Source organism: Eulemur rufifrons, chromosome 2, assembly GCF_041146395.1.
Source record: "Eulemur rufifrons isolate Redbay chromosome 2, OSU_ERuf_1, whole genome shotgun sequence".
NCBI classification, from domain to species: Eukaryota; Metazoa; Chordata; class Mammalia; order Primates; family Lemuridae; genus Eulemur; species Eulemur rufifrons.
In genome coordinates, this window is record NC_090984.1 from 26,770,780 (window position 1) to 26,797,258 (window position 26,479).

Below are 26,479 nucleotides of genomic sequence, written 5' to 3' on the forward strand. Positions count from 1 at the left end.
AACCAGAAGGAACTATAGACATCTGTTAGCTGTTCCAGGAGCAGTAAGATCCTAAAAGGGCAAGTGACTTGCTTGTCACTTGATGGGCTAAAGGCTGACTTTGCATTTGTTACCACCTGCCCTGCTGGGGTTTCTTCCTCCTTAAAAATTTTCTGCAACTATTAATATTTTGGAGGTGGTTTCTGACACTGCTACTAGAAAGTCCCTTTGGGTTCAGCCTGCCTCATCCTGACTCTGTACAGTTTATGTTGCTCTCCTCTGATGATGTCTTCCTTCTGCTGAGCCACCTGGATCGCCCCGACCTCCCATGAGAGCGGCCACCGTGAATCCGCTAACGACAGTGGTCACCAACCTCCTGGCTATTAAGGAACTCTCTGAACCATAGTCAGGCTTGAGAATACTTCTGAAATTCCTGCTGAATATTTTAGCATGGGGAGGGAGTTGCCCGTGAGAGGGAAAAGATAATCGAGGGCTGTGTAAATATTTAATTTAGCCCCAAGCTGGTATCCTTAATTACAGAACATTAATGTCTTTATCATAATATTCCCGAGTCTAACAACAAACAATCCTTTATCAGGCTCACATCAAGACCCCCATCAGAAGTCTCCAGCCAGAGCCTCCTTCCCTTGGCCCCACATTCTGTTTCCTCCATCCTCCCAGGCCACACACGCCTTCACTTCCCTGGCATGTCCTTGCCACCAAGAGCCAAGCAGGAGGTGGGACAGATTGCATACCCCTGCTTATAGATGGGGAGCCCGAGGTTGAAAGAGTCAGGGAAGCTGGTAAGTTTCTGTCCCACTCTGGGGTCCCAGGGAGGTCCCCTAATGACTCTTCCCTTCTCTGAGCTCAGTTCTGCTATGATGAAGGATTGAAGAGAGTCAGCAAATTGCACGGAGAGGAAGCGCAGGCTGCAACCCAGAGTCAGAGCCAGCGCCCACGCTAGCCTGCCAGCCCAGGTGCAGGCACCAGCTCCCCACTTAGCCCACTTCATCAGCAGTGGCATCTCCACCCTCCTTCACCACTCCAGGGCTGGGTACCGCATGTCGTGTCTCGAATTCTCAGGACAACCTGGTGAAGCTGCTCTTATCATCCCATATCGAGGATGCAGCAACCAAGGCATCTCGGAGTGGTTCAGTAGCTTGCTCAAGCTCACACACTTGGCAAAAGGCTGAGTCAGGACTCGAACCCAATGTGCATGTTCTCTTGGTGACCGCCAACACCGAGCTCACCAGGTGTCACTGCAGTACTCCCCTCGCAGCCGACCTTGGCATTGCTGGCCTGGCTGCCCAGCGCCTGGCTAGTGCTGCCTGCCAGGGTCCGTCCTGGTGGCAGAGCCTCAATCTTGACCCTTGCCTGCCCACTTGAATTGAAGGACCAACGTGCTGGGGAGCATGGTGGGGTCTCAAACCTCTAGTTCATGTCACATGCTCACAGGTGTGCAGGGGAGGGGAGGGCAGGCTTCGTGTGGCCCCTGATGTCTTTCTTCATTCATTCGCTCATTCATGCTTTCCACAGATCCTGGCTGAGCATCTGCTCTGTACCAGGCACCGTGCTGAGTGCTAGAGATACTGCAGGAGGCTGAACAGTGGCCCCTAAAGACGTCCAGATCCTGTGAATACGTTGCCTTGCACGGCCAAAAGCACTTGCAGGTGTGATTAAGTTAAGGACCTTGAGATGGGGAGACCACCCTGGGTGGTCAGGGTGGGCCCAATGTGACCACAATCGTCCCTATAAGAAGAAGGCTGAGCGTCAGAGTCAGAGAAAGAGATGTGACGATGAAAGTAGAGGTTAGAGTGATGCAGCCACAAGCCAAGGGATGTGAGAAGCACTTAGAAGCTGGGAAAGACAAGACAGCTGTCCCCTAGAGCCTCCAAAAGGAACCCAGGCCTACCAACACCTTAATTTTAGCCCAGTGAAACTGAATTCAGACTTCTGACCTCCAGAATTAGAAGATAATAAATACATTTGCATTGCTTTAAGCCACTAAATTTGTGGCGATTTGGGATAGGTACAATAGGAAACTAATATTTAATACAAATACCAAGATAAGGGAGATGTGGTCCCTAACCTTGAGGAGCTCTTTATGGGCCTGTGGCAGAATCCCCTGGAGGGCTTGTTGAAGATGGGTACTGGCCACAGCCGCAGTTTCTGGTGCAGTCGGTCTTCGTTGGGGCTGAGAGGCTGCACCTCTCACAAGCCCCTGGGAGATGCTGAGCCCCTGGTTGGGGACCACACTCACAGAACCACCAGTGTAGGGCAGTGGGTCTCAAACTTTAATGTGCATTTAACTGTCCGTGGGAATCTTGTTAAAATGCATGCTCTGAAGTTAACATGCTCGTTTATTTATTGCCTGACTCCTCTGTTAGAATGTCAGGCCCCTGAAAGCAGGACTTTGCTGTTAGAGTCCCTGCTGGGTCCCCAGGCCCTGGAGCTGTGCCTGGCTGTAGACAGCCAGTGACCACCTGTGGCACGAAGGGGTGAAGGAGCAAGGTTCGGAGCCCGGGAGAACAGTTTAGGCCAGACACAGCGATGTGGGTGTCTTGGGTGCCTTTGCTGACGCCACAGAAGTGAATGAAATCCCACAGGGACGGAATGAGGATCAGGAAGGAAAAAGGGCTGGAAGGGGTCCCCAGGGACCTCTCTCAGGAGAGGGGCAGCAGGAGTGTCAGCGAGCTAGGAGATAGCCAGGGGAGGAGGGCGTCCCGAAGGAAGGGAACTAGCAGCACCCAGAGCTGGGAGCCAGGGCCAGCTCTGGATGAGGCTGCTGGAGGGACATCCCAGGCTCAGGACTCCTGTTGTCGGGGACTCTGGGGTGGCATCTCCTACATGAACGACTGAATGAATAAGGGGGATGTAGAGGCTCAGACATGCATCCATTTTTTTCTTTCAACTTAATTAAATAATTTTTAAAAGAAATATGTGCATGTGGGAAGTTATTTAGGGAAAGTCTAAGAAGTATAAAGAAGGAAATTGAAATTCCTACAATCGTCACACCCCGAACTGAGCCCTATTTATATTTTAATGGATTTCAGTGTTTGTCTGATATATGTATGGAAAAGATACGTAATATTCCTTCATTGGAAATTGAATTTGGGAGTAATATTATTTGTGTCTTTAAAACCTCTTTCTGTTACTTAAACATTGTTCCACAAGTGCTTTTCATGTTATTTTGAAATGTAAAAGGTAAATCCTGAAGGATGGATAATGCACTTTTGCACAATTTATTGCACTAGTCCCTTATTTTTGAGTATTCAAGTCGTTTCATTGTGGTTTTAATTTACATTACCCCAGACTAATGATGCTCAGCATCTTTTCGTGTGTTCATTTGTCATTCTTATTCTTCTCTGGTGAAGTATCTGTGCAGATCTTTTGCTCACTTTTAATTGGGTTATTTGTTTTCTTATTGTCGAGTCTTTCATATGTCCTTTATCAAATATGTGCGTTGTAAATATTTTCTCCCAGTCTGTGGTTTGTGTTTTCATTTTTAGCATCTTTTTCAGAGCAAAAGTTTTTAATAATGATGAGGTCAAATTTATCAATTTTTTTCTTTTATAGATTGCGCTTTTGGTATCTAAGAAGTCTTTGGCTAACCCAAGGTCATCAATATTTTCTCCTATATCTTCTAGATGTTTCATAGGTTTGCGTTTTACATTGGGGACGGACTATGATCCATTTCGACTTAATTTTTGTGTAGGGTGAGGGGTATGTGAGGTGCTTTTCTTTTTTGTTTTGAAAACAGATATCTGAGTGGGAAAAAACACAAACTGAAAGTGTTCGGTCTGATCTCACGTCAATAAACATAGAAGATTCTTGTTTCCGGACATGAGTGGGGACTTCTCCCACCGGTAAATGAGGAATCAGTTCTGCAGCCGACACCACCTGGGTGTCCTTCAATTCCATCCGGACGCTGTCTCCCTGGAGAGCTTCAGATCCCACAGGTCGAAGGATCAGTCCCCAAGACTGCTCCCCACTTCTGATGCCAACTGCAAAACCAGGTGTGACTTGTGCTTCTGACTGGCTAGCTATAAATTGGGGTTCCCACGCCCCCCACCTTGGGTTCGATTAATTTGCTAGAGTGGCTCACAGAACTCAAGGAAACATGTTTACCTGTTTATTAGAAAGAATGTTATAAAAAATGGAGATGAAGAGATGCATAGGGCAAGCTTTGGGGGAAGGGGTGTGGAGCTTCCATGTCCTCCCTGGGTGCATCCCCCCCCCCACCCAGAACCTCCACGTGTGCAGCTATCCGGAAGCTCTCCGAACCCTGTCCTCTTGGGCCTTTCATGGAGACTTCTCTGGCTAGGCATGATTGACAACGGTGTGGAAATGTGCTGGGACCCAAAGGGCGTGATCTGATACTAACAGACTGAGCGGGGAAACCCAGCAAGACTCAGAGTCTTCCTGGCGCCTCTGTGCAGCAGTCTTGCCTCCAAGGTACGGGGCAGGACCCCTTCTGAAATGGGGGTCTTCTGACCCCCAGTCAGGCAAGGTAGGTCAGAGAATTTCTTTATGGCCAGCTCCAAGACAGAAAGGCAGGGAAGGTTCCTGCCTCGGGGAGAAAGAGGAACATGTGAAAGGAGGGAGGAGGTGGTCAGAGAGAGATTCTGTTTTCTGAAGCCTGCTTCTGAGGCCTGAACTGCCCCAGCATTATAACAAAGGACCATAACAAGGGGTATGCCAAGTTGTGGGCCGGGAACTGTGGATGAAAACCAATATATATCATATATATGAGATATATATATCTCAATATCACAATGTCCAGCTGTCCCGGTCATTCATGCACTCGTACAGAGCACGTGAGTGTGCGCCCCGGGGCTGACGTGCACTCGCACAGATCCCCACGTACACACGGGTGGCACAGGAACACACGTTTGCACCACGCCCCTTCCCCACAAAGGGAAACAGCGTTTGGTGGGAGGTGCCCTAGGCTTGGGATCTAGAGATCTCTACTCTGTTTCCAGCCTGCCCGTGACTCTCTGGAACACATCATATCAGCTCCCTGGTCCTCAGTCTCCTCATCTGAGAAATGGTAACAGCAATCCTGACCTCACCCGGGGTTGCGAGGGCTAAGGGGTGTTATTGGTAATAGGCTTCTGGAGACACGCGTGTGCACGCACGAACCCGCGCACGCACACACACACTTAAGTACACACACAAACACAAACTGAGCTTTCCTGACGCAAGGAAATGGGTGTGAGCTAGAGTTGCAGGGGGAGGAACTGGGTTCACTTGAATGGGACCGGAACTCCTTGATGCATTTGCAGGGAGCTGTATCTCTGGAAACCCTAGGAAGCAGCTCCAAAAAAAAAAAAAAAAAAAAAAAAAAAACGCTTGGAGGCAAGAACATGTCTCTAAAAAGAAAAACATTTTTTTTTTTTTTTTTTTTTTTTCAAAATTAGCCAGGCGAGTCGTGCGCCTGTAGTCCCAGCTACTGCAGAGGCTGAGGCAGGAGGATCTCTTGAGCCAACGAGTTGGAGGCTGCTGCTCTGATGGCACCACTGCACTCCAGCCTGGGTGACAGAGCACGACCCTGTCTTTTAAGTAATTAGTTAATTAATTAAAATACACACACACACACACACACACACGCTTGGGTTTGCCCCATCCCGTTTCCCTGCGGTGCAAAGGGCCTCCCTTGCAGTCTGAGGGATCGTGGTTAGACATTGGAAAGAACTTTCCCTCTGCCAGGGGAAGAAGTGAAAAGGGTGTGGATTGTGGTGAGGGTCCTCCCTTCCGGGCGGGATCCCCAGGGCCCGACCGCCAAGCGTCTTCGGGCTCTGACCTCCCGGCAGGCGAGGGGATTGCAGAAGGCCCCCACCGCCTGCAGGTGGCGCCCGCGCACTTGGCCCGGCTCTGCGGCGGCTGCCGTCCGCGCCCGCTCTGGTCCCCGCCTTGAGCACCCGCTGAGCCTCCCGCTCACCTGGAAGCCTGAGGGAGCCAAAAGGAGCAGCTGTGGTCTCGGTGTGAAGACAGAAAAAGCCCTAGTGGCCCAGAGACAGTCAGGGACCCTGCCCTGTGGACCTTCCCTAGGGCGGCGACTCGGTGTGTGTTAAAGTCAGAAAAACCTGGTTGGAATCCTGGTTCTGCCCCTTCACTAGCTGAGGACAGCCCCACTAGCCCTTAGTTTATTCTCCCACCCTAAGAAAGTGAATAATCTCGTTCGAGACCAGCCTGAGTAAGAGGGAGACCTCATCTCTACTAAAAATAGAAAAATCATCCAGGTGTGCTGGTGCACACCTATAGTCCCAGGTACTCGGGAGGCTGAGGCAGGAGGATTGCTTGAGCCCAGGAGTTTGAGGCTGCAGTGAGCTGTGATGACACCACAGCACTGTAGCCCCGGTGACAGAGTGAGACTCTGTCTCAAAAAATAAAAAATAAAAATAAAGTGAATAATCCCTCCTACTTCATTGAGCCGTTAGAACACAATAATAAGCACTTAATAATAACAAGTTATTATTCGGCAAACCTAATGTGTTCAGGAATCAGGAAAGGTTTCATAGAGGTGATGTGATACCATTCTTTACACTGCTAACTAGATGGACACTGAATGCTAGAACCACAAGTGGTTTTATTTTTATAAAATATTTAATAAGATTTTATAATTTCAAAAAGTTAAATTGAGAATTCCAGATTTATTTAAGTAATTTTAAGTTTTGACATAATTTACTTATAATTTGTATTTTGCCTTTTATCTTTAATAGATCATTTTAAATATTTTAGATAAATTTTAAAATTTTAATAAAATAATTTTACTTTTCACATACTTTTTAAAAAGTTACTTTTTACAATTGATTTAATTTATATTTCTATAATGAAAATATATTCAAATGTTATATTCTTAGTATAATTAATTATTTTTTAATCCTTTGGATCAAGAATAAATACAAACAGAGATTATGGTAGAAAGAGCAATTATGAACGTGGAATCCAAAAGAATAAAAAGAAAAAGAAGTTGAAAATCTTGAAAGAGGCAGTCTGCTTCAAATTTTAAAAACTGCCAACAACAAAGATGAACAGCTCTGGCCTGTAACCCCAACACACACACATAATTACAAGAAACAGAAAAAGGGACTAAATTAACAGCAAACCACGGTGGTCTTCAACAAAGATCAATAAACAAGGATAGGGGACATTGACGGAATGTTCTTAAAATAATAAAATTATGTGCCCTATATTCAGCCAAACAATGTTTTATTTGGGATAGAAGCAGCATTAATGGCATAATAGATACAGAAAACAAAATAATAAAGTCTAAATTTAGTAGAAATGACTTTAAATTTTGATGCTAAAATAGCCAAACATGAACATGTAAGATTTTTTTTTTTTTTTTTTTTTTTAGAGACAAGATTTCTCTGGTCTCCAACTCCTGGGCTCAGGCAATCCTCCTGCCTCCTGTCTCAGCCTCCTGAGTAGCTGGGACTACAGGTGTGAGCCACTGTGCACGGCTTAGGTGAATTTTTTAAAAAAATGAAACAAGTAGTTATCTGGGATTTAGAATTCATAATGAGATCATCAATTTGATGAGTAAAAAGTGAGAAGAAATCATACATAAAATTTCTTTAAAGTAAATATTACTCAGACCAATCAGATTGTATCAGGGACAAAACCCACATTGAATGACTAACATTTATTGTACCAGTCTTCAACTACAGAAAAAGAAAACACAGTAAAAATTAAGGAATATCTCTTTGACTTTACACCTTTTACAAAAAGTAAAGGTTTTGATTTAAGTGACAAACTGAATAAACAGCTTTCATTTATAGGCATTGATTTTTAAAGAGTGTTGAGGGTAAATCTATGGTAATGCCACTAACAGGATTGTCAAAAAAAAGTGTATGAGCCAGAATTTTGGCCAGAAATGCAGAGGCATTCTGTGTGCTGTGTCATTCATACTAGACGTGGCTTCAGCTGTGTCACGGCAACAGCATTCCTTGGACAATTCAATGATTAAATATGATGCTTTCTGGATCTGTCCCAAGAGAGGACATCTTGATGAAACACATATCAAACTTGACCTTACAACCACTCACAGACACTTGGGAATGCCAGCAAACTGCTCTGAAAGCAATCAGATGTAATTTGGACAAAATACAAGATGACTAGAAGAGTCAGTGACACAGCGGAAGATCCTCAAATAAAGAGCAGATCATGGTCTTTGACAGAAAATGAAATTATTTTTAGAATTTGTGCCATCCATAATTATTTGATATAAACTGTTGCTTGTCATCAATAATGTTAGCAAAAGGTCATTTTAAAAAAAACAGACCTATATTTTTTAAAGGATTAAACCTATTTCTAAATGTTTAGAGAAAATGATTTTTTTAAATAAATTCAAAGAACCTGCATGTGAAATATGTAATAAAAGTGACATTCCAATAAAATGTAGGAAAATTAGAAAAAAAAAAAAAAGAAATAAAGTGCTCATATGACCATAAAGGAGAAGATTCTCATTCCAGTGGTCCTGTTTATAGAGACTATTTTCTGGTAGATCAAGGCAGAGTCTCATTGTTTTTTTTTGTTTGTTTGTTTGTTTGTTTTGAGACAGAGTCTCACTCTGTTGCCCGGGCTAGAGTGCCGTGGCGTCAGCCTAGCTCACAGCAACCTCAAACTCTTGGGTTCAAGTGATCCTGCTGCCTCAGCCTCCGGAGTAGCTGGGACTACAGGCATGTGCCACCATGCCCGGCTAATTTTTTCTATTTTTAGTTGTTTGGCTAATTTCTTTCTATTTTTTAGTAGAGACAGGGTCTCGCTCTTGCTCAGGCTGGTCTCGAACACCTGAGCTCAAGCGATCCTCCTGCCTCAGCCTCCCAGAGTGCTAGGATTACAGGTGTGAGCCACCACGCCCGGCCAAGACAGAGTCTCGACTGAAGAAAGATTTGAACACATGAGCAATATACTGGCATTTGTGGTTTTCTTTATAATATCCTAGCATTGAAAAATGTGTTAGAAGAACTTAAGAAATGCTCCATGGATTCTAAATGCTAATTAAGGAATGAAAGTCAACATACTGCTTCCTCCATTGAGAAAGTCTTGCTGTGAAAAAATAGCAGCTGAGTTGAAAGTGTGCATAGAAGCACACTCTTTCCCAGCCTCCCTATCTCATCACAGACCGGCAACAAACATCTTGGGGAAGGGCATTCTGAGTAGCACCAAGCCAGATAGTGCTTCAAGAGATGTTGACAACTATACACGGTAGAAATTTATATGAAAAAATTAGAATATTGTGTAATGTTTTCTATGATAATGCTAAGTTATCCCATGTAAGTCCATGATGCTATTTGAGCATGATATGTACAATTTATGGTTCATTTCTGAATCTACCTACTACTTTAAGGAGTACAATATATTGATAATTCCAGTTTCTATTGTCTCAGAAAATTGGATTTAATAAAGAAACTGTCTAAGAACAATGACTCAAGAAAGATCATCTAGTTTGGCACTTCTGCCAATAGAACAGTTTTTGTAAAAATGTTTTATTATAACAACATAATTAGTCATTTTGTTGAAATAAAGGGAGATGCATTTTATGAAATAAATGAATAATGTATACTTTACATGTGTTTTTATTTTATTATTCCCGTAAACATAATTTGCCCATCAACAGAACATACAAAGCAGTGATTAAATTCCATCATCTTTGATATTTTACTAACTTTCAGTCATATGTAAAAACCAGTTCTCAGTGACCTGAAAAACAACTATTTTTAAATTTTATTACTACAAAGGTACATTTTTCAGGGTAGGAAATAAAAACATTTTTCTTTTAAGAACTCATGAGTTTGGTGAATAACTTTTACATATTTAGATACGTGGTAGGTGGGCCTGCATTGGCACTCTCGCTCCAGGCTCCGGAAACACAGGAGCCAGCCGAGACCTCTGCCAGCTGCAAAGTGTAAGCAGACCCTCGCTCCCCTGCTTTTGAGAGGCCGCGAGGCATAATGGGGAAATCACTGAGTTTGAAACAAGAGGACCCGCTTTACTAGCCTGATTTTCTTCCATCCTCCTCACCATGCTGTTTAGAAATTGCAGGGAAGTGATTCCCAACAAGAAGAGACTGTTCTTCCCACGCCCAGCACACCTGGTCCCTTTGCCTCGCCTGCTTCCTAAGGAACACTGGACCCAGAGGCAGCTCTAGGGAGTCATGTCTTATAACTTGGACTTCTTACCCACAGTCGACCCAAGGGCGGTCAAGTGAGCTATGACATAGACACAGTACACAAAGATGAGTGCAACAGAAAACATTTTGATCTTGCTGTTTTCTTCTCCCACTTCTCCGGGACACTCTAACCTCCGATGTGCATCCAGCGACTGAACGGTGCCGCTAAACTTCTCTCCCTTCTACTCTGCCTCTCCTCCTCCTCGCCCTCACTCTGTCTCATAGATATAGTCACAGTTTTCTAGTGGTTTAAACCAGGAAGCAGTTCCAAACTCTAAAAGTCTTTTATCCAATGCATAGAAAAACCAAGACACTAAATTAGATAGGTCGTTATCTAGTAGACCTCAGGAAAGAATCAAATGTTCTTGACAAAATGTAGAACAAAAATTTGACCCTAGAAAATGGACTTGGTAAAATAAAACCCACAAAAGAAAACTTGCCACGGCAGAAGCGATCATCAGTGCAATTTGATATGGGTAATATTTTGATCTGTGAACCAGATTTCTGATCTAAAATTTAAGTGAAAAAGAATTGGTCCCAGTGAAAATAGTTTCAGTCCATTGGAAATGAGAAAGTGGAAAAATTGGAAATAGTTTAACTGAGCTCTATAGAAAATTAATCAAGGAATTAACTTGAGTTAATGGAGTCCATTCCGGAAAACCCTTTCTGGGGGAAAATTCATCAAAGTCGGAGTACTTCTGAGCAACACGTTTGTACTCGAAATGTCTCCGGGGGTCCTCTGTGGCATTTTCATTAAGAACCGGGAGCGCTGGCCCGTGGTGGGAGGAGAGAGGGCGGGCAATGCCTTCGTGGCCCCCTCTCTCCATAAAAATAAAGTACAATTAGATTGTATGACTGCATTGGTATAAAGATGAACACAATCCAGGCCAGATTCATTATTTTATATTGATTATCATTATATTCTTTTCTTCTTCTGATTTTAAAAGATATTAAAATTAAAACATTTTTGAGAGCTCCTCAGAATTGTGTGCCCTGGGTAGGCACTGCAGCTAATGGATGAATTGGTCCTGCAGGGTCCCAGGTGAAGGGGAAGCAGAAAAGTCTGGATGAATGTGAGGGTTGGGGGTGGGGGTGGAGAGAAGCAACAGGGTGGTATCTGCATCTCCTGAATGGAAGGTTCCAGAGTGACGGCCCAGCACAGCCTTCCCACGGATGCTCAGCTCTTTCCAAGGCCTGTATTTCTATCCACGTTTCTCTTTGCAGTGAATCTTCTACCTCTCAAGGAACCCTGGGTGCGTTTCTGTCCTTGCGATCTAAAGAGCCCAACTAAAACAGACATGCAATTGTAATGTCCCTTCCTGAAACGGGTGAAGCCCCTGCCAGAGCAAACTCCCCCACAGTTGCTAGGCCTGGCTTGTGGTGTCTGCTTGGAGGAGAGCCTGCCGTGCATGTGGGCTCCTCCCTGGTGCAGCTGTGCACTGCTTGGGGCTCAGATTGGGTCCTTCTTTTTAGACCTACCCCCCTGCCATTAAGCCCCTTTAACATGCCCATGTTGAGTGCCTACTGCATGCCAGACCCTAGGTCATAGGTCTTGGGAGCATCGCATTAACCAAGACATGGCCCTGTCCTTGAAGGTTTTATCCAGGGCCAGCCGAAGACAGTTTCTCAGCCTTGGCGCTGTGGACACTTGGGCCGGGTAACCCTTTGTTGTGGGGCTGTCCTGTGCACTGTAGGACGTTTAGCAGCATCTCTGGCCTCTCCCCACTAGATGCCAGCAGCATTCCCTCCCTCCAAATGGTGGCCATTGAAAATGCCTCCAGACACTGCCAGATGTGCTTTAGGAAGCAAAACGTCTCCTGGTTGAGAGCCACGCTTGGGGAATGGGGGTTGACAGCAGAGTTGGAGAGGACTCAGAGAGCAGAGAGCGTACTGTAGCCCCAGAACGTGGCTCACGGGAGGGCTCCCCGGCACACGTGTGGTTAGAAACGGAACGGGAGGGGAAGTGTGGCTGTGGCCGGGGGGCTCTCTGGGATGCTTCGTGGAAGGAGTGCTGTTTAACTCGAGCCTTTGAGCTGGGCAGACACGTGGAAGAACTGGCAACAGCATGGAGGAAAATGGAGAGAGCTCTTACCAAGTAAGCTGGGGGAGAAGAGGCTCCTGCAGAAATGATTGCACTTAGGCCGCAGGTAGATCCCACTGTCAGTTGAGGGTGGGCAGGAATAAATATCTAGAAAATTCTGAACAATGCACAGGTTACCCAAGAGTTAAATCCAGTCTGACGATGTATTTCATTTGGGCTGTCCAGTAAGAATTTAATTTTTGAAATGATTTTAACGCTTCATCTCAGCTGTGGTTCCCGCCATTCCTTAGCACCCACTGACCCAGTTATTCCCTTACAGTTTTTCACCTGCCTGGTTTCTAAAGGCTTGTGAGTTTGTGAGTTTGGATTTTTAAACGTAAAAAAAATGTAGTGGTTTTTCACTTGGGTTTTGTGGACTCTTTCCAGATGTTTGGATAAAATTCAGAGCATCTGGAGAGTAACACTTGTGGGCAGGGTCAACGAGCTCCTGAAGTGTATCTAAAGCTCTCTGAGCACTTTTCTGGCAGGAGAGTCCCTGGCTTTCATGGAGTTCTCCAAAAATTCTCCCCGCCCCTCCTAAAAGAGACCTCGTTGGGGGGGAGGGCGGGGGTCTCTGCGAGGCCCTGGAGGAGTCTGGCACAATCAGTAGGGGAGAGACCCAGGGCTGGTTCTGGTCACCTTTTCCCCTCAGTCTATTTTAATTCAGTTAGTAATTAAAAAAAATTAACATGCTGTGAGATCTGCTTACAGTGCAGGCAGGCACCGTGGCTGTCGCCGGGGCTGGGCGCATTGATTCCAGGCAGCTGTGCAAAGTGAGTGGCTGTGCGAGAAACCCTTAGGTGAGTGACTCCCTCCTGGCACTGAGAGGCAGCTCTGGAGCACCAGGAGCCAGAGAGGGAGGCAGGAACTGCAGCGTGGAGGAGGCGGGAGTCAGCTGGGGGCGGCCGGCGTGGTCCACCCGTGGCCTCCCTGCCCGGCCCCTGGCCATGCTGCCCCCGGCAAGCCACCCTCTCTGGTCACTCCACTTACACCCAATCTGGGGTGGTGAAAACAGCTTACAGTGTCGTCTGCACACAGGGGTCTGGGGCTCCCCCTGATCCCGACAGCTCTTGAAGAGGAGGAAAACAGGCCCCAGCCGCCTTAGGAACCAGGAGAAAGGACCCGCATGTAATCAACAAAGGGGAACAAGTGCCCCGCCGATGGCTGAGTCCCGTTTCCCTTTATTCTCTTCACACTCTCCTGCAGCCTCTCTCCTGACCATTCCTCCAGCTTTGCCCTCTGTTTCCCAGCAGGAAAGAACGCGGGGACACGGCCTGTTCTCAACCTTGGCACACCCTGTGGTCATCTGGGTGGTCCAGCCCACACCAAGAACAACCTAGGGGCAGCGTGGTGGGGGAGTGGCCCAGGCATCTACGGCGTTGTTGCTGTTTCCAAGACTTTATTTTTTAGAGTAGTTTTAGGCTTGAAGCAAAATTGAGAGAAAGGTACAGAGATACCTCACGTGCTCTCTGTCCCCATACGTGCCCGGCCACCACCATTATCCACATCCCCTACCAGCATTATTGGTTTTGAAAACGCTCCAGGTGATTCCAACACACAGATAAGTTTGAGAATCGGCGCTCCAGGAAGAGTTTCAGAAACTCCACTGTGCGCAGCAGATCCCTGGGCGTGCGGGTCAAACGCTGACGCTGAGGCAGTAGGTTTGGAACTGAGCCCGAGGCTCTTCATCCCAACAAGCCCCCGGTGCCACCAGGGCTATACGGAGGATGTGAAGAATGCTCCCGATGTGTTGGGAGGACAAACCTGGCTCCCACGCCCCTCTCCTTCTTTGGAATCATTCATTCATTCCTTTAACCAACCAGTACTTATCGAGCTCATTCTCTGCGCCAGGCTCTGTGCTGAGGTGCCAGGCATAGGGCAGAGACCAGAGTCATGTCCTCAAGGAGGTCACCTGCCAGTGGGGGAGGAGGGGCAGTGCACTGGGAAACCTGCACACGACCAGGTCCATACAGCAAGGTGCTGCCATAGGGAGCACTTGGGTGGCCACCTTAGACAGGTGGGCAGAGCTGGCCTCACCGAGGGGTTGACATTGGAGCTGATGACCGAGTGAGGAGGAGCAGCCAGCCCCAGGAAAGACTGGAACCAGAGTTCCAGACAGAAGGAACAGCAGTGCAAAGGCCCTGAGGCCGGAGCCCTCTGAGTGGAGCCCAGTGCATGATGGGGCCGAGGCCAGGAACAAGGGCTGGGGAGGCGCAGGGGGCGGCTCACTGAGGGCCTGGCAGGGCCTGCTGAAGAATGTGGACTCAGTTTCCAGGCATTGGGAAGCCACTGGAGAGTTTTGAACATCTAAAGTTTGTTCTAACACGCTGACTCCATTGGTTACGTGGACACAGGCTTGCAGGGAAGCAAGAGTGGAAATCACATTGCTGAACAAAGTGGCCTCCAAAGTGTGACACACACACAGACACATACCGCAAATCCTCTTTCTTTCATGTATCCTCAAATATCCCTGGAAGAAGTGCTGCTCTTAGGCCCAGAAGGGGACACGGTCTTTTAGAAGACTCCTGTGGGATCGCCCAGACACCACCCTTTAGACAGTGGCCCTTCTGTCGTCCAGACCTCGGGCTTGTCCTTGATGCCTCATTGTCCCTCGCCCTGGACAGCTGGTGCACTAGCTCCACAGCGAACCCTCAGTCCAGCCACCCCTCCCTCTGACCAGGCTCCCCACTTCCACCCCGCCCTGCAACCGGGTGTCCACACAGCCAGGGGACTCCACGCCCCACAGCGGGTGAGCCGACACGATGTGGCCTGTCTCAGGGCCACCTGAACATAAATTGTGAGGAGTCACTCAGGGGTGTAAGCCTACTCGGCTTGGGTTTTCCCTGGGCACAAAATAAAAATACATTTCCTAAAGTCTATGAAGTAACTGGCCCCTTAAGATAGGGTATTTTTTTCCCCCTTAGAAAGGAATTTTTTAAAAATAAAAATCTAGCTTTAAACAAGTCAACCAGGTAACATGTAGACAGGCCTTCGGTGGTTTCCTGGGGCACTTCCCTGTTACTGCTGGTGACAGCGCAGATGAAATGGGACGGAGGAGAGCTGATGACTGGACAGAAGCAGAAGCGGGAGAGAAGTGCCCGCGCCCCACTCGTTTCACGCCACGCCAGGGCTCAGGGAGGGAGGATGCGGCCCGGTGCAGGCGCCCGCCAGGTCGCCATGTCCCTGGAAGCTCTTTTCCAGATGCCCCTAAGATGCGAAGGCACCAGGGTGAAGGGAATTAAACTGCAAGTTCAGAGACGCGAGCTTCATTTCAGCTGTCACCAGTCCCTTGGCCCCTGACAGTGGCCACACGCCCAAGCCTCTGCTCCTCCACTAAAAAAAGTTACCCACTTGGCGAGTCTCCTACGAGCACTCTGAGAATAAAATATTTCATTATTTTAATGAAGGAAGTTTCAAAAGTATAATGTAAGCTCCTTTAGAATCTCATTAATTCAAACTCTAATTTGGCATATGTAATATTTTAAACGTTTTATTTTTCATAGCAAAGCATAAAAAAAAATGTGTCACTGCTCGGACTCATAGAGGGCAGGGACTCTTCCTCATCACTGCACCCCCTGTGGTTAGCGCGGTGCCTGGGAACGTTCCCTGTGCGTGTGCGTGTGCGTGTCTATTTGCACATACGAACACACACTCTACTTATGTCTTAATCTGTAATATATGCAGCTTTTCAAAAGTCCATTAGGGAAGACTGCAAACAGCAGGAGGGTGCTGGGGAGAGGCCGGAGGGGCTTTACTGCAGGCTCGTCCAAAATCCAATGTAAACAGAAGCCGAAGAAATGGGGGCGCGTGGCAAGGAGACTCAGTCACTGAAAACACTTCCTATCTCTGCTTCTGGGCTCCTCTAATCACGTAGCAGAGCAAGTACCAATTTCAGCAGATCTGATACCGAGTTCACGGATGAAATGGGCTAGTTTTCTCATCTGGTGGACGCGAAGAGTGCTGGGGCCGAGATCTGCATCTCTAGTTGAGCCCACGGTGCCCACGCCAAAGGTGGAGTAAGGAGAAAGTGGATCGTGGCTATTGCTTGGGACAATGGTCCAGAACGTGGAATTTGGGGTCAGACGTACCCTGCGCTCCAGACCTTAGTTTGTCAAATAACTGACTGGTCTCTGGCAAGTTGTTTAACTTCTCCAAGTCTGCTTTTTCATCTGTAAAGTTCACATACTTCCTTCCAAGATTGTGGAGTCCTTTTGCAAGAGCCTGACCCAGAGTGGCTGCTCAGACACTCTGACTATTAGTCCTAGCACCACTGTTTCGTCTGGGATTTTGGAAAGGGAAGGCTCCCCAAGGCCTACAGAGGGAAGAGCGCTCCAGGCCAGCCAGCTATGGACTCAGTTCCTGATGTTGACTAGTTATGACTCAGGGCAGGGACAGATCTTCTCATCTTTGCTCTTGGCAGGTAGCACATGATTGGCAGGAAGCTGTTGTTCAACAAATATTTAGTGAAAAGAACTGCACGACCTTGAGCAAGCTACTTAAGCAGTGTTTCATTTTCTCATCTACCCCCAGAGTCAGGCTTCCAGAGTGGCAATGAGTGGTGAATGAGATTTAGTTTGAGCAGTACCTATAATCGGGCTTGTTTCCTCTTCCTAAACACAGGTTAGCAGGAAACACCGATACAGAACTATAGTTTGTTGTACCTGGACACCAAGAACTCAACATATTCCAGCTTACAAGAAACTGCCCAGGTAATTTCTTCTGGCAGGTGTTTCCAGGTGGAGATAGTGCCTCCCTTTGTTGCCTGCAGTGACTGAGAAGATAGACACTCTCCTCCAGGTTACCTTCCCATGCCACTGATAGGATTTTGGAATTTGTTTGGGGTCTCCTACGATATTCAACTGAATTACAGAGATTTAACTTTACTGGTGTTGAAGACGAAAGGTGACAGAATAATGTGCACTAAGTGAAAACCATGCATTTTTGCCAGGTGCTTGCTTCCAAACAAGACCTCACCCTCACCCCACTCCAGGGATTTACTTCCTTCTCTAGTCCTCAGATGAACACTCTTTACTAGATTTTCTGAACTGAAACGGAGCAGCCACACTTATCCCTGATTTCACTGGCTGCTGATGAGAACAGAGCAAAATCCCGGGAAGGCACCAGCTCTTCCTGACGTTGAGCTTAGATGCAACGAGCTTTGTGTCGCCCAAGAACGTCCTATCTAAACTGTGTGTTCAACCCCAGTCGTCGGGCTGCTCTATTCCTGCTCCTTCACAGGGTTTTTTTTCTGCCCCTTTTGCTGTTCTCTCTGCTGCTGCTCCTCAATGCTTGCTTTGCAGTCCTGTCATTTTGCAAAATCCTTCTTCTCCTGGAAAAGGATTAGCAAAATTACATAGTGTTGCTGCTATTTAACATTCAGGAAATGCAGTGTATATATGTAAGTTATCAATCATTCTTACCAGATGGTGAATGTATCTCTTTTCACCAGAAATTGAGCAGCCAACATTCAAATTCATCACCAATACAACATTTACATTTGCATCCATTTTCAATTTGACACACTTAATGAGTTAGTATAATGAAAATCAATATTATATCCCTATATTGTTGACTATTTGTAATGGTTACAATGCAGATTTGGGATTTAAAAATTGTCATTAAACAAAATCTCACCAACACTTGCAATTTTTTATGTACTCTGTATCTATACATTTTTCTCTAATACCTCTTAGAATTTTATATTCAGAATGGGCTACTGAAAATGGCACATGACTATAAAGAATAAAAAGCTACCAGCTTATGTTGGTATATGTATTTTTTTTTCAACCACTGTTTCAATTTAGTGGTTACCTTTTGTTCATTTATAAAACAGTTTAAGATCAGATTCTCTATTTATTGGAATCATATGAGACAACTGCAGCCCATGGGGTTAAAGAGTAAATTCTTGATGCTCCAATGGCCAAGCCAGGGGGCTCTGTCTCCTCCATTTCAAGTCTAGATTTCTGTCCAACTAACGTTCCCTAAAGATTTCTGAGTTTCGGCCTTTCCTGGTTATTATTAAATTACATGGCAGTCCTGGCTAGTTCTGTTTCTACGCGCTAAGGGGGAAGAATGGTTGTTATGGGCTGAATTGTGTCCTGCCCAACACTCACATGTTGAAGTCCTAAACCCGGGGACTTCAGAATGTGACTGTATTTAGAGATAGGGCCTTTATTTATTTATTTATTTATTTATTTTTTGAGACAGAGTCTCACTTTGTTGCCCAGGCTAGAGTGAGTGCCGTGGCGTCAGCTTAGCTCACAGCAACCTCAGACTCCTGGGCTTAAGCGATCCTACTGCCTCAGCCTCCCGAGTAGCTGGGACTACAGGCATGCGCCACCATGCCCGGCTAATTTTTTCTATATAGATTTTTAGTTGTCCATATAATGTCTTTCTATTTTTAGTAGAGACGGGGTCTTGCTCTTGCTCAGGCTGGTCTCGAACTCCTGACCTCGAGCGATCCACCCGCCTCGGCCTCCTAGAGTGCTAGGATTACAGGCGTGAGCCACCGCGCCCGGCCGAGATAGGGCCTTTATAAAGGTAATTATGGTAATAGGAGGTCATATGTGTGGGCTCCAATCCAATGACTCGTGTCCTTACAAGAAGAGGAGATTAAAGCATAGACAACATAGATGAAGCAACATGCATATGAAGACGCAGGAAGAAGGCACCATCTGTAAGCCAAGGAGAGAGGTCTCAGAAGAGACCAAAGCTACCAACATGTTGATCTTGGACTTCTTAGCCTCCAGAATTGTGAGGAAAATAAATTTTCTTAAAGCACCGAGTCTATGGTATGTTACAGCAGCCCTAGCAAGCTAACGTAGTAGGCCAGATTGGAGGAAAATGTAGAATTTACATGATATTTTTTTCTATAATTAAGACTTGTATTATAAATTAGGGCTTATTTGTTGCAAGTAACAGAAACCAAATCCAGCCAACTTAAGCAAACATACGGAATTTATCCTGAGGATAGTGTTACTATTAAACACATCAGACCAATCTGGTTCAACTTTCATGTAACAAAATTGTGAGTTGTTTTTCAGTTGCCACGGACCCCCAGGTTGCAGGTCATGTAACCTGAGCACGTCCAGATGAACCAAGTGTGCAACCCTAGTCGGAACCTAAGTGCTCGGTCCAAGGAGTGGGGATTGAATTAAGAAACGGACAACACATGGCAGGATCCAATCAGATGGAGCCCTGGCTTCACCCCATGGCAGGATCCAGTCAGGGCATGTCTCCGGGCATCTCCCTATCCCAAGTCCAATCAGATCATGCCTCATTACCCTCCGACTATAAAACCTGCCCCTACGTCAAGCTTGGAGTGACAGATTTGAATCTGACTCCTGTCTCCTTGTTTTGGCCACCTGATAACAAACCTTTCTTGCTGCAAAAATGCAGTGCTCCAGTGTTTGGTTTTCCGTTGCCCGCTCAAAGGAACCCAGTTCAGTTCAGTTACAGTATCTCACGGAACCTGAGTGGAGCACAGCTGACCTCAGAAATGCACTGGGGCTGGGTCCTGGAACATTGTCAAGATTCTGTTTCTCACTGTGTCTACTTCAGTTTTTTTATCCAACCCAATTTTGGGTTCCTGAAGAAAAGACTGATTGCTCAGCTTGAGTGAGGTATTCACCCATATTCTAACAATCATGGCCAGAGGACGCAGGGTCACAAGGCACACAGTGGCCATCAAAGCCCTGTGGATATGAAGGAAAGGAGCACTCATCGGACAACTGAGTTAAGTCCTCTGTGGAATGGGAGACGGCCCCCTCTCAAAGGCAATGGGGAGACAAATATGAGATGTTCAGTGTGCTAAAGCAGAATGGCTGGTGCATTACATTTGGCTACAAATAGCAAAATCAGAGCAAGAGCAGCCTGAGACCTCATCCAGCCCAAGACCGCTTATGGCTACTTCCCGACCTTATGAGGATAGTAGAAAAGAAATATCTGCCAAGAATGTAGCAGCTTGTCAAAATCTGTGCGCCAATCTGTTGGAGAAAGTTGATTGGTGATCAATTGGAATTTCATTATACAAATGGTACAGAATGTTCACAATCCAAAAAATAATGTACAGTGACACATAACATGAAGCCAGACTGGTCTCTGGTTTTCTATGTCTGGGAGCCTAACTCATTACACTCTGAGGAGAGGGGGAAACATTAAATAATGCTTATTGTTCTGAAGAGGAAAGTATAGAAAATATATGAGGGACAAACTCGCAAATAAATCTAATCAAAATGGTTGCCCAGCCTGAATTAGCACGGCAAAGGACATCCTCACACCTGGCACGGGCAGCCCTGCTTTTGCTCATGTTACTCCCTCCTCTTCCTCTGCTTTGTCCCCACCCCTGGAGCCCCAGCTTAGGCTCTGTCTCTTCCCTGACACTCTCCCCAACTACACAATTTAGCATTTTATTTTTCTGAAATCATTTTGTACATGTTGTGTCCCCTTGTAGACTAAAGCTCCTTAGGATTAAAGTCCATGTGTTATACCTTGTTCCCCACTTTGTCTGACAGGGCCTGGTATGCCTTTAATGAACACTTGTCCTCTGACTAGTTGTCACGGGTTAAACAGGAAATGATGGTCAGAAATCTGCTTGCTGGGCTCAAATAGTCTTAGAATAATTGGAGAAGAAAGAGAAATATCCAGACATGTTCCTTGTAAGATAAAAACTTTATTTTACAATTTTATAAAGCAGCTTTACATTAAGCACAAACAATGCATTTACTTTGTATAGAAACAAAATACCTTTCCATCTGCAAAAAATCAAGTTTTGCTGTATATAAAACTAACATGTGCACATTGTGCTTAAACTGCAAAGTCTGTACAGCTTTACATAGGACTACCCTTCAGAAGGGCATCCAGTAAACACTTTATTGCATATTTAACACATGGTATATAACCCACATGTACAATGGAAGAGAAACAAGAAAAACAATTACAAGGATGAAAATAGCAGCTTTCAGTGAAAGTTTGCACTGAAAAAGAAAAAGGACTGCCACATCTGGAGAGTTGTGCTTGTGTGTCGTTTTTGCATTTGCTCACATACACTGGATGGTTCTTGGATGAAGCCTTTATGTACAATAACTCTTAAAGGGTCAAACTTGACCTTCATCCAGAAACTTTTGGCTGGTTTTACAACTGAAGTGGCAATAGAGTCATCAAAGCAAACTCAAAGTGGGGGTAAAAAAACAAACAACCTAATACCTATAATCTTAAAGAAAAATTTAAAGAAATAAAACATAAAAATACCCTCCCCATTCTCCCTAAGCTCATAATAAGTAAACATTTTACATGACTTAAAAACCCTAGAAAACGTTCTAGTTGTTTAGAGGCAAAAATGCAATGGATAATCTTGGGCAGTGTTCTTCCATGTATGCCCCCAGCTCACTGCATCAAAATCACCTGAGTACTTGTTAAAAATGCAGACTGTTATACTTCACAGGCAGATTTACTGAGTATCTGGGATCTGCATTTCAATAAGCTCCCAGGTGATTCTAAAGTTTGAGAACCACTGGTCTGTACCGACAATGCTGCTATCCGTTCAACTCATCCTCTTAAAAAATTGCGATCAAAAGACAAATCCAGTTGCTGTTGCAATGTGAAAGGCAGTGTAGAATGAACAGCAATGAAATAGCAATGCCATTTCTAGATCAGAAAGTCTTTCCCTCTTCAGTGGAAAAAGAAAGCCACATTGTTAAGGCACTGATATTTGTCACAGAAGCAGTACCATACTGTTTTCATTGATTCTCCTAATCTGAAGACCAGTATGCAAACACAAAGCAGAAATCTGAACCATTCTCTAAACAATAACAAATATGAGGAAGTAAAATAGCTTGCCAGATTGGAGAAAGTTTATTTTGAACATTGACATTGAAAATAAAAATTGAGGGAATTCCAAATATTCTTGATGAGACATCTAAGAAATACCAAGGTCAAAAGCTAGGTGAAAACCTAATAACCCACAACTGGCAAAATTAAGAGCTGTGGTCACATAAATTAGGAGTTTAAGCTTATTTTGCTATGGCCAGTTTAATATCGTCCTCTGTGTAGATCTGTATCTTTGCCCCTGCCCCTTGATGCGTATGTGTATTTTACATATATATTATATACACATATATGTATATGTATTTTCCAGTTTCTAAGTAGTGATTGGTAGGCTGAATTCTATTAACATATAGTGGGTAGGTAAGTAACCTACCTGGCTCTTAAATCTGCATTTGATATAGGTCACAGATAAACTGCAATGTGTTTGTCAGACTTAGTCCCCTGAAAGTGTGGGTCTCATATTTTCAAGCTGTATAAGATGTAGTGCTGACTTAGTGTACTGTCGTACCCTAAAACGAAAGCCAGAGCAAAATAAACACCACTGGGTTTTAACCTAACACCTGGGTTTTAACCTAACACCTGGGTTTTAAACTAATGCCTGGAGCTCTACAGCAGACACTGCCCCTGGTATGAGGGCTCTGAAATCTATTTATGTGAGGTATAGTAAGACATATAACCGAAATAAAGATCTGATTACAACATGTACAGCAAATGCAGTAGCATCTCTTTTATCTAATAGCTGGAATAATTTGAAATCAAATTTCAAAGGAAAAACAATGACACACAGAATCAATGGTTTGGGAAGCTGATGATTAAGACTGATCTGGGTAGGAAAAAAAAAAAAACCTACTGTGATTCTTGTATGTAATATTTGACCTAGTATTTTTCTTTAAAGGGGGGGCGGGGGAATCCTAAAAGGAAGTGGTGGTGGCCTTAAAATTACTATATCCTTTCCAAATTTAGGTTTTTAATAAATTTCCCAAATAATGTCCCAAAAATGTCCCCCTGCAAAATGTACAAAACTCTCAAGTGTAGTCCGAAATAAAATACAAAATTCTAGATAGTGAGAAAAGGAAACTATCACAATGGGGGTGGGGAAGAGAGAGACTGATTATCAAACTTTTACTGATTGTAGATCAAGTTTCAAAACACATAACATTTTTGTAATTTCTTGTGCAGTCAACAAGTCACATTTTAGTTGTGCTTACATTATATAACTGTGAAGCCTGAACACTGGTTGTGTTTTTAACTTATACACTTCAAGAAAACTATAATTCAAAATATTCTCCATATATAACAAATTGAACAAATGCAGCAAATGCTCATTTGCTCCCCAAAAGTTAACCAATAGAAAAGAAATGTCTTTGTAAAAAGTTGAACACAGTCCACCATCCAGGCTACAAGTACATATTTACTGTATTACAGCACATTATTTTTTCCAAAGTCTGCTTTCAACATAAATAACCACATTTAAAAAGAGCTCATACTAAGTTTTCAGGTAATAACTACTTGCCATTATCTTTTCCAAACCGAGTGACTGGGCTATCTGTGGAACTGTATAGGGTGATGGGCAAGGCCAAGTAAAACATCTTTGTTCAGCCCATTGACTAAACACTTTCTATTTTAAATGCCACCTACATTTCTAAACACCCAACCTATGGAATGCAATTATTTCAGAAGACTGGTTTTAAGGATCACTTATCATTTTGATACAATCCACCAAAACCTAGTATACAACCTTTTCAAATGTGCCCATGCTCTGCTGACAGAGCCTGTAGTTTCAGTACCCAGCAGAGGCTGAAGTATCATTTTGGTTGTGAGCTCTAGTTGTGCTTTGCCCTGCTGCCTTTAAGGTAGCTTTTCCACCTCTTGACAAATTCTTTGAAGACTGGGGACTCATCAATGGTACTGAGTAGCTGCAGCTGATTGATGTGGGTGGTATGATAGTCCCAGCGGGCCAGGTTAGGAGCGATGCCGAGCATGAAGTGACGTAGGTCATAGATGGTTCCTGAGCCAGTGTCGTACAAGGGCAGCATGGCTTTAAGAGACTCCATGCCACGCTCATACAAGGACCTCGCTTCTTTCCCGAGTTTTTCACCTGCAGTTTCTTTTAAGTCATACAGCCCAATTAAGGAATACATAAAGCCATTTAAAACAAAAGAGCTAGGTGTGGTTGGATATTCTTCATACCAGTCATGTTTATTCATAAACACAGCTTTAACTCCATGCTGCTCAGATAGAAACTTATAAGGGGCTGTTGCCCTTAAAGCTGAATTGAGGAATATATGGTCTTTTGTTAAGAGATAGGCCCTGACCAACGTAGAAATGGCTTGCCCTTGGGCCATGGCAGAGTACCACCCTGGCTCTAAAGACTTGAACCCTTCCCCTAACTTACGGGTCACCATAATTGGCCAGCCACCTTTCTCATCCTGGTTCCTTACCAGCCAATCACTAGCAGCGAAGAATGCGGCCATGTGGGCTGTGGTTGAGATGGTAATGTTGTCAAGGAATCCCTTCCCTTTTGCAATCAACCTAACCACCTTCTTGGGCATTATTTTGGTTGGCTTGACAGCTTTTGTGTTGGAAAGACCCACTCCTTTCCTGAGGTCAGTGACCAGGTCCCTGGTAACCGTGCTCCAAGAAGTTCTGGGCCCAATACCATAGTATATGTCTCTTTCTTTAAAAGCAATTAGCTGGGCATTTGAGATGTAATGTACAGTGAAGAGCTGATTCTTTTCTGTGGTCTCTAGAACCACAGACACACTCCCATTTGTTAAAAACTTGAGGTCAAATGAAATAATAAAATCTTTTGTGTTTCCCAGTTGTAAGGACACACCTTCACTGGTCTCTGCAGGAAGGAATAGACCAAAAAAGACTAGTTAGAATAAAATCATCTTTGTATTTGAAACTTAATTGCAATTCATCTTTGACAACCATTGACCATACAAAATTAACACTTGTATATTTTGTGTATCAGATCATTATTTTTTATTTTTATTTTTTACTAAATTAACCAAAAACAAATGACAGAATTGGTCTGAGTTCATGATGGCCTGTGAGCATCAGGCCAAAGCTCTTACCTTCTGCCCTGTCTGGTTTACATTAGAAGATTAAGAACAAATGGCTAAGGTATTGTTGATCAAACTGCCTCTTCTAGATCTAATGCCAGCTGATCAATAACTATTCTAACATACCCATTCTGCAAAAAATAGCCCAAAGCTGGCTCAGACATAATATTGCAAGAGAGAGGCTAAAAGAATGGTTATACATGAATTTTGAATTATTTGACTAACATTTAATATACATTTACTATGTTCTAAGTGTTTTACACATACTAATTCCTTTAATCCTCTGAACAGTTACAAGAGTAGATACTATTACTACTTCCACTTTACAGATGAGGAACTAAGACACAGACAAGTAACTTGCCCAAGGGACAAAGAGTTGAACGCAAATTACCTGGTTTGACTCCACAATATATGTTCTTAATTTGATGCTGAAAATGATAGGTTTGTTTTCAGATATTTGCTAGAATTCTGAATAAAATTTTTAGATTACGCAATGTGCTCATGTATACAACAAAAAGTGAGGGATGGGTGGGGGTGGCAAGGGGAAAGCATAGGCTTTGGAGTTAAAACCTTAGATTTGAATTCTTGTTCTACACTAGTGTTGAGAAGTCTGGCAAAGACACACCTCTTTGAGCCTCAGTTTCTTCACATGCTAAATAGAGATAATATTACTTTCTAGGGTAATTGTGAGGATTTTAAAAAAAGATAATGGCCTGGAACATAGTAATAAATGATAGTTATTGTTATTATTCTGGAACAACTGGCTTCAGAAACTAATAAAATAGTAAAAGCTGTTTTATCTGACAAATTACTAAAGAGGAAATTTCTCTTGCATATCTACAGTATAATGATGGCTAGTTCCCAGAAAGATGACTTTCTGAATATTGCTCATCTAGATCTACCAAGAAAAGAAACTGAGCATATTAAAAGCAAACAGTAACAGCAGCTAAAACATGAATATACAAAGTATAAATTTTTAAATATTAAAGGGAAATACGAAGATCTTGATCTAATGCATTCACATGTATTATCACATTTGATCCTTACAATAATCCCCTGAGGTTGGCAGGGCAGGAATTATTATTTCCATTTTAGAGATGAAGATATGCAGGCTTTGCAAGATTAGATAGTTTGCCCAAGGCCAAAACAGAGCAGGGACTAGAATCCAGGTTTTCTGGACTCAAGTTCAGACTGTGAAAAAGACCAATGATATTGGAAATGGAATCCTGATGAGAATAGTCAATAGAAGGGTTATTCTCTTACACACAGCATAGAAGGAGATCTCTGCTTTGAGGAATCCTTGAGGAAACCTTTAGTGTGTCACCAGGAGCAAAGACTAGAAGTGTGAAC

At 44.3% G+C, this 26,479-nt stretch overlaps 1 protein-coding gene across 3 annotated transcripts in view; it reads right to left on the reverse strand.

Annotated features, from left to right (window-relative positions):
- Window positions 1-21,204: 21,204 nt before the first annotated feature.
- Window positions 21,205-26,479, reverse strand: part of GLCE (glucuronic acid epimerase) — a 95,628-nt gene continuing 90,353 nt past the window's right edge. For 2 of the 3 annotated variants that reach the window (XM_069458286.1, XM_069458277.1), the window contains one exon: window positions 21,205-24,909. In XM_069458286.1, the coding sequence (XP_069314387.1) occupies window positions 23,885-24,909 (1,025 nt within the window). In that variant the 3' untranslated portion in view covers window positions 21,205-23,884. Of the gene's footprint in view, window positions 24,910-25,482; window positions 26,321-26,479 lie in introns of those variants that run through there. The other variant, XM_069458294.1, reaches the window with a different exon arrangement.